Source organism: Quercus suber, unplaced genomic scaffold (genome assembly GCF_002906115.3).
Source record: "Quercus suber isolate HL8 unplaced genomic scaffold, Cork oak 2.0 scaffold_41, whole genome shotgun sequence".
Taxonomy (NCBI): domain Eukaryota; kingdom Viridiplantae; phylum Streptophyta; class Magnoliopsida; order Fagales; family Fagaceae; genus Quercus; species Quercus suber.
The window spans coordinates 523,671-532,240 of NW_027069506.1; the positions used below are offsets into that span (position 1 = coordinate 523,671).

The 8,570-nt window shown below is 34.7% G+C and overlaps 1 protein-coding gene across 3 annotated transcripts; it reads right to left on the bottom strand.

The window, feature by feature from the left end:
• Window positions 1-3,403: 3,403 nt before the first annotated feature.
• Window positions 3,404-7,963, bottom strand: LOC112003504 (transcription factor GTE1). 3 transcript variants are annotated; one of them, XM_024035714.2, is made up of 9 exons: window positions 7,852-7,963; window positions 7,219-7,311; window positions 5,932-6,123; window positions 5,663-5,740; window positions 4,936-5,160; window positions 4,715-4,813; window positions 4,490-4,548; window positions 3,785-3,935; window positions 3,404-3,693 (listed from the first exon to the last, which is right to left on the bottom strand). In XM_024035714.2, the coding sequence occupies exons 2-9, from the start codon at window positions 7,309-7,311 to the stop codon at window positions 3,487-3,489; spliced, it is 1,104 nt and encodes a 367-aa protein (XP_023891482.2). In that variant the 5' UTR covers window positions 7,852-7,963; the 3' UTR covers window positions 3,404-3,486. The 3 variants fall into 3 exon arrangements, with proteins under 3 accessions (XP_023891482.2, XP_023891484.2, XP_023891485.2); XM_024035716.2 differs by lacking the exon at window positions 7,852-7,963 and adding an exon at window positions 7,719-7,832; XM_024035717.2 differs by lacking the exon at window positions 5,663-5,740.
• Between the last annotated feature and the right edge of the window lie 607 nt (window positions 7,964-8,570).

The following is an 8,570-nucleotide window of genomic DNA, read 5'->3' on the forward strand; positions in this document are numbered from 1 at the left end:
TTCAACCTAAGTTGTCAAGAATTTTGTAATTAAATTAGCACATTTTCATGTACAAAGTATTTTGAGGTTTAAGTGAGAAAAAAGACTTCGAGCTACGAGGTAAATTTTTAAAGAAAATAAAAGTGTGAGATACACAGTAAGTAGAATTTTCTTACTTGGGCTTGGGAATGAGCAACTTTAAGAAAATATTACTTTCTTTGACGTGGATACAGAAACTTTTCATAGAACAATATAGTTCTCTATGAGCAACAACACCATATTATTTAATAATTCACATCAAAATATCCCTGGGTCCTTCCACTCATGGTAAACGTTTATACCCTGTTTACTGAGTTGTACTCTTAGGACTGAGGACCCCTTCTTTAGGGCGACTCTTTTTAGAACCTATGACTTTTAAGACTCCCTCTTTGGAACTATCACCGAGAATGCTCCCTCTATGGAGTCACAATTAGTGCGCCACCCCTTCTTTGAGACTGTCCCCTCTCTAGGACTAAAATACCGTATCATGCCACTACTCATGACTTATCTTGAGGTTTTAAAACTATGTTTTAAAGTGCTAATAACAAGTATGTTTCAAAGCTAATCATTTTGATATATATATATATATATATATAGACACTATCAATATCATGGTACTTTTCAATTATTACAAGTTTAAACGAACAAATTTTCAAATCACTTATAAAACATCATCAATAATTAAATAGTTATTTCTCAAAAAGAGAAACATCTCAACCTGAACAATTTCGCAAGTATTCATAATCACTAATTACAATTTTTTCTAACACTCTGAGTAACTTGAGCAATAAATTTCTCAAAGCAAATCATAGATTTTAGAAACATCTATACATTGAGATGCTTCGTTGAACACATTAGAATCTAGCTTGTCCCATTAAATTTCTTTGTAAAATGTATAATTGCTCAAAATTTTCCCAATGTAATAACAAGATACTAAGCAAAATATTTGAATACCAGCAGTGCTCTTATTTTCTTACAAAACAATAAGTTTGAGAAAACTAGTATGTCTTTAGAAAAATCCCAGATTTTCAAATTCTACTTACCTCATAAAGTCAACTAAATTTACCTTGAGTGTCAATGAGTGAGCACCACATTATAACCAAGTCAAACAAGTTACTAGATTTCATCACCAAGTATCTCGAAACCTAAAAGCACAAGCGTCAAGCCCACTAAGAACAATATCTCCATAAATTAAAAAGATACTCTAAATCAAATTGATTGTCCTAAAGCCTAATCCTACTAGCTTAGGGTCAAGGACTCACACTCCCATTTGGGAGTCCAAACAACCACAATCGTGATTCTCATTTTGTTAGATTGTAACTAGGATGATAGAGATATAATTTTATTTCTTTGGATTGTAACTAGGATTTGATGTCATATACATTCTCATTTTGGACCAATGTAATTTTTTTTCTTTTTTTCTTTTTTCTTTTTTTGAGAAGAATGTAGCTTATTTTCAATTTAATAAAGTTGAAATTTTTTTTTTTAATTTTCTTGTAATAAATTAAGTGGTACTCCATTGCAAGTCCTTTGATTTAATAAGACAAGTATATAGTAGAAGATCTACCATTAGATTCACTATCAAGGGATCCAAATAATCTTGGTCATCTTAGGTAACAATTCTTACACCGCCTCCTTAACCATTTTGGATTTTTATGAGATAAGGTTTCACAGGAGTGAATAACACTCACTGACTGATTTTTCACCATTTCACTTGAAATTGAGAGGGTCTAGTAGTTTCTAGAGCTTTCTTTTCCTTCCATTGTGCTGCTCTTTCTTGAACTTCCTTTGATTTCTACAAGTGAATAAATTTGAATCCCCATGTTACTATTGAATCATTGAATTAGATTGAACTTAAAATATATCTTAAGAAGGGATAGCTCACATGTTCCCACTCCAGTTTGAGAAGTGCTAGAATTGATGGGTTTGGATATATTCTCACCTGGCTTATCTTCACTTAAATATGCATGAACTGGATTCACTATGCTTATAGACTTGTGGTTCATACTTTATGGCAACCATGACATTATCTTGAGTTGGGGTATCTTTTGGAGAAGCCCACATGGTTTGGGTTTCATTGTCAACCCCCAAGTCCTAATCTCCAGGAACAGTGACGGGTTTGGATTCTATCTACTAGCTAGCGTTTGGGATTGTTAAAAAGTGTGGTTGGCTTTTCAATTCAAATTGGGTTTCAGGACAAGAATGGAGGTTAATTGGGTAGTGTGGATTGTCAACTGGGATTTGGTTAGGTTCCTGGATATGGACGGCTTTGAAGTGGGTTTTGCCACCTAAAGTTTTAACACACGTAATCATTGCATTATTGGTGTTGGAGTCTTTAATAGCAAGAAAGGTATCGCATGCTTAAACTATATACATCTTAAAAGAAATTGTGCATATATCCAGTATATTAGATAATTATTAGAATCCACATTGCAGTGGTTTTCCAGCTTCCACTTCAATTTGGATTTTCATATACTTGTTCGTACCCGAAATATTGTGGTTGAGAAATCAATCTCTAAAACCACTATTTTGCATTCATTTTTAAAATGGCAGCCCTTGACAACCCTGGACATTCCACGGACCGGACTGAGCTCAAAACTCCAATGTTTAGCAAGAGAATAAAGACTTGCAATGAGTCCAGGGCACAACACAAACATGAAACATATCCAGAATGACCACGTCACTTCTTTGTTCCCATCAGCTCCCCCCAAAGAACAAAGAGGGAGTTAAAAGGATGCTTCAGACAATTTTTTTTTTTTTTCACAACTTATTGGTGATAAGTTATGACTAGTACAACGTTACTTTTATTGCACATTAATTACAATTATTAAAGTAACCTATTGCTATTGTGATTGATACACAATAAAAGAGGTGTTAGGCACGCAAAAAATGTTACAAGGGGAAGAGGAAGACGGATTGGGGGTCAAAGTGGTCTGTTGGTTCTCAAAGTAACTGTCATTTATTAAAAATATAAGACCCAAAAAAAACCTGTACATACTGAGGAAATGGAGTATTGTGTTTATGTCTTTCCCTTTACGCCAAGGTCAAAGAAAAGAAGAAATATGCCTTTCTACCAAATACAGCTGTACAGACTGATCATGATCTCAGCTACAAGGGGGATCTACCAAAATTGACAGAAGAATTTCATATTTAGCTCTTTAAGTTTGTTTCTTTGGAATAGTGAGTACCTATTCAAATTCACAAGCAATGCAACCAAATAGCATAAGTGACCTACATGCTGCAATGGTAGGTCACAAACTAGAGAGCTTTTTAGTCCTTTTAACAGCAGTCTTGGCAAGAGCATCACAAATCTCTCTTTTTCTTTTGGAGTTGCTCTTCTTGTTATCGTCATTGTTATCATTGTTGTTGCCACTGCCGCTTTTGTTTCTTTGGAATAGTGAGTACCTATTCAAATTCACAAGCAATGCAACCAAATAGCATAAGTGACCTACATGCTGCAATGGTAGGTCACAAACTAGAGAGCTTTTTAGTCCTTTTAACAGCAGTCTTGGCAAGAGCATCACAAATCTCTCTTTTTCTTTTGGAGTTGCTCTTCTTGTTATCGTCATTGTTATCATTGTTGTTGCCACTGCCGCTTATGCCTCCAGGATTCCTTGCTTGACCTTTTAGGGAATCTTTCACAAAAGCCTTCAACCTCCATAATGTATATTCACTCTGCATTGGGGGAAGAATAACCTATTTGAGCAACTGGAACAAAAAAAGATAACCCCAACCACAAAGAGCAGACAAATAAATAAATGATGACCTGAGCATCAATATCAAGGTCCACTTCTTGGGCAGTTGCTTGGAAGCTTGGGTTAGTCTCAGCAACTATCTCTAATGCCTTGCTGAGATCTTCAGGACTCAATTGGGTAAGAGCTGTCCCAAGACTTCTTTTCTCTTCCGAGGACATTTTCCTAAAATTATGCACATACAATCAGTGATTATTGCTAAAGGATGGCAAAAAAATGAAATAAAATTGCCGACTCAATGCGATCACCCATGCAAAGGTACGCAAATGCATACGCTGAACTGTCTAATATTACCCAAGATTTAAAAATATATATTTATATTTATGTTGAAAAACCCTCTTCACACATCTTCAAGTCAGTAAAGGACAGTTGAAAATAAACTCAAAATTTTGCCAGAGGTGCATGGTTCTGCATCAGGAATTAAATTTAGAGGATATTTAAAATTGATATCAACTGATATTTAAGAAAAAAACCATCCTGATTGCACTGCCTCCATGCACCACCAACTCCCATCTGCTACAACGCCAACTCAAGTGCTTGCCCCGTATTGCATTCTTGACCTCAATTGCGAGGTTTCTTATGGTGTTTTAAGAATTTTACAAATGAAAAGAAAACCAAATTAGTGATGACTAGATGCTAAAATATATGTGCCACACATGATTATATGAACCAACATTTGTTTAATGTACTAAAGCAGAGAGGTTGATTCTTAAACACACCTGCACTTCTGAACCACCATTTCTCTGAGTTTCTTCAAATGCATATCAAACTCATATAGCTGAAAATAATTTCAATTAATTAGTTCAAATCATGTACCATATAATATCAAACCATTAGAGTGCAAGCATATGTCAAATAAAACATACAAAAACTTTTAAAGTTTAAGACGCTTGCTCTCAATTATATGTTGTACTTCATAAAGAGGCTCTGAAATTTCAACAAACCTCACTGCTTAAATCCCTAGCCATTTTGGCATAGGCAGCATCCTGAGCACGCTGCATATTTAATTTTGCCTCTACATCCTCCTCTGTTTGTCTTCTTTCCTAAAATTATTTAGGTATGGAATATCTATTAAAAGAGAGACACTATAGAAGTCATAGAAAAGTGCGGGTTATAAGATTTACCATGTCCTACATAAAGGTACCATATTGGGATAGCAACTTACCTCTTCAGCAACTTTAGGCAAAAGTTGAAGCCATTTTTCCTCAAATTTTGCCAACAAAGTTTTGGCCATCACATGGACATCATCCTTTTCTTCATTGTATATCATTGCATTCTTAAACACCAATCTCACATCAGCATAAATCTCTCGCACATTCTTATAGCCAGTACCATCCTTAGCATCCATTTTCTTTTCTATTGTACTGAAATCCATGGGTTTTTCAATAACCTAGAATGAAAAACCTAAAACATATTATTTGAAGGCAAAAGCTGAGAGAGAATGCAATACTAAGAATGGCTGAAGAATTGATGAAAGCCCATCATACCAGTAGAAAAGCCAGGACCAAGCCAAATTCAACAAGAAAAGAAGATGTAAAATTAAGAAGAACAACAATGACAAGCTTCTTTTATTATATTACTGCCATCATCATCATAAGATGCAAAATAAAAAGAACGACAACAAGTTTCTTCTTTTCTTATTTTATTTATTTTATTATTATTATCATGATCATCATCAAAAAATTTATACAAATTTAACCCATTTTTTTCATAAATTAATTTATGATAGTTAACAAGCAACTTACTTCTATAGATTAAGAACAAACACCTGAAATATTTTAAGGTACAAAATCATACATACATGGAAAGAAGAAAATATAACAGATATTTATACAAATCAATAACCATATAGAAATAACATCAGATAGTTTTGACAGAAAGTGAAGCTTTACCTCATAATAGTCATGCAAACCAAGGCCTTCAACATCTACAGGTTCCAAAAAGGGCCAAGCCCATTTGTGCTGAGTAATCTGAAAAAGCAACAAGTAAAGCTAAATTATTACTAATTGAAGGCCTTGGTGCTGACTGTGTGGTAGGGAGGAGAAATTGTGCCATTTAGCTAGGGCTCATTGGCTATCCTATCCTAGAAATTTACACTAAGTATCTTAATGATTGACCTGAGTTTTTACATCAAAGATAAATGCAAAGATTTGGAGCTTGCCTGACGTAATATTGTAGCAAATTGGCGCATAAGCTCTTGCATTCTCTTTGAAGCAGCTACTTCCCTATGTGATGCATCTTGGCGCTGCTTCTTAACACCAGGAAAATGTTTCTCTCTTTCTTTGTCCTTCACAATTGAGCTATTACTGCTGGCCAAGTAGAACTGTTCAACCTCGCTCACTTGTTTCTCAATCTGAAAGTACAACAAAGAAGTTATCAATTTATTTGCAAGTTCAAAATTTCTGAAAAGCAAATAATAAAAACCAACATGCCAATATGTGCACAGCTGCATACAATGGAATTATGGAAACCTACACAAAGGTAGTTGGATAAATCATAGCCGCAAAAATCATGAATATCCTTCGTATCAATCAAATATTAGGACATAGATTCAAATCTCCCCTTACCCCTCCGGAGCCAAAATTTTAATTAGAAGAAACAAGCCAATTTTGAAAAATAAAAACCAATAACTCTAGCAAAACAGAATTTATATTTTAATCAGAGAAGTATCACAGTGGATTAAGGCAGCAATGATGAAGCCTTCTCTACTGTAGCTATGACTAACTGGATGAAGCAAATATGCAACAACCACCACCACCACCACCACCTTTTGTTTACACCATTTTTACCACCACAATCGGCTTTCCAGACTCACTGGCCTCCCCTAAGCCAGCCTCACACTTTCAACCCTTTCCAGAAGTTGCCTATCTATTACAGTTTACCCAATCCCCTGAACCATCAACAAGCCAACTCTGCAGTCAGAAACCGAATAACCCTTAACCAACCGAAATCCCAACCTTCTGCTGCGCCCATTAGCAATGAACTGAAATCACCAATGCCACATCAACATGGGGTCACAGGAGACAAAAGGCGATCCTTCAGTGTGGGTGCGAAAACAATTACCCTGTTTTTTTATGGGGGCTGCTGACTGCAAGATCGATTTGCATAGGCCAAAAAGGGTTTACTTTGGTTCCATCATTGCTGCCTTAGGTGCTGACGTTCAATATTCAACTAGTCATACCTTCACTTATAACCTGTCACCCTTTTGGAACTACATAAACTATTGCTAATCAAACCATAGACCCGGGCACGAGCCTATTCCACCTCATTTTCAATTAAGCAAAGAGTAGCTGCCCAATTAATCTCTTGAACATTTAATGAAAGAAAACCAAAAGAAAAAGAAAAGCTGATAAGTATATAATAATAAACAGATATGATGACAAATTTGAAACCTTTTAAACATAGTTCACGATAAAAAGTTCCTATTTTTGTTGAAAAAAAAACACACCTTATCAACCTTTGTGAATATTTCATCAACTCGATTGCTGAAATACTCAACTTCTGCTGCATTCTCTGGGTTTGCTGCATTCATTGGATCCATCTGATAAGGAAAAAACAGGAATTTATCAAACAATGAAAACCCATATGACCAGTGATCAAAAAATACAGGGAAGAAGCAATCAAAATAAAATACCCAGATAGCAAAACAACAAGAGACCTCTAAAAAACATGGAAATATTGCTAATAAACAAAAATTACAGCCAAACAAACAAAACCCATGTGACCAAAAGCATAAAGATTCTGCCTTTTTGAATTTGAGGCCAAAACATAAAGTTGGAAAATTGGACCCTTCAACAACTTATTCCTAATGAAAGTTTCATTTTTTTTTTTAATCCTTTCGTTCATGATGTATTATATTTGATTCTCAGAGAGAAAATTAAAGCAGACAAAAGCCAAAGAATTGAAGAGCGAGAAGATACAAAGCTGAACAAAGAGAAAAACATATACCCTTTGGGACAATGATATCAGACAAAGAAAATTGAACAAGATAATAACGCAAATGCATGTAACATTCTAGAGAGAGATTGAGATAGAGGCGAGAGAGAGAGAGAGAGAGAGAGAGAGTTTGCTCAAGCTTTACCTGAAGAGATAGAGAGGCACCTAGGATTTTGGTGGCAACAGAGTAGAGGTCGATGCTTGATAGCGCTGATAATCTTTCGGTTTTGGAAGTTTGGACTATTGGGTTTATATATTTTTGAATACTTTATTATACAATTCTTAAAATACAAACATACCCTTACATTAAGTCCAACATTTATACTTCTGATTTAGAATTAGAAACTAGCTCAAAAATTTCTTTCTATAAAAAAATTTTATAAAAAAAAAGTACCATATTTTTTTGTTTTATTTCCTTAAATATATAATTTAATAATTATGGTAATTATTAATTGGTCATTTATTATGTTGATTGTGTTTGTGCATGGAATTAGTTATTTGTGGCAATATTGTAATAGAGGAGATAAATTTATGAGGTTTTATATGGGAATAAAGTTAGAAATTCTATAGAGAAGGAAAATTTCCAACCTATCACAAACTGACACATCATACTACCAAGTCTACAAAATATAACAAATTACAAAACTCCACGTATTGTTACTAGGTTTTGCTATAACTACTCAGAAACCAACAGAAATTTGTCAAGTGTCATGCAAAAACCAATCACACATCAACGCATGTAAGCGATGACATAGGCAGTCCAGTATGTGAAAGTAATGACATATGCAAACCAACGTGTGTAAGTAATGACATAAGCAGACTAATCAGGCTATAACATGTGTCACCAATCAGACTCCATCATGT

Coding starts and splice junctions, on each gene's coding strand:
- LOC112003504 (XM_024035714.2), bottom strand. CDS start 7,311: ATGGATCCAATGAATGCAGCAAACCCAGAGAATGCAGCAGAAGTTGAG. Junction 4,814..4,935: donor TGCCTAAAGTTGCTGAAGAG/GTAAGTTGCTAT, acceptor AAATAATTTTAG/GAAAGAAGACAAACAGAGGA. Junction 4,549..4,714: donor CTAGGGATTTAAGCAGTGAG/GTTTGTTGAAAT, acceptor AATTATTTTCAG/CTATATGAGTTTGATATGCA.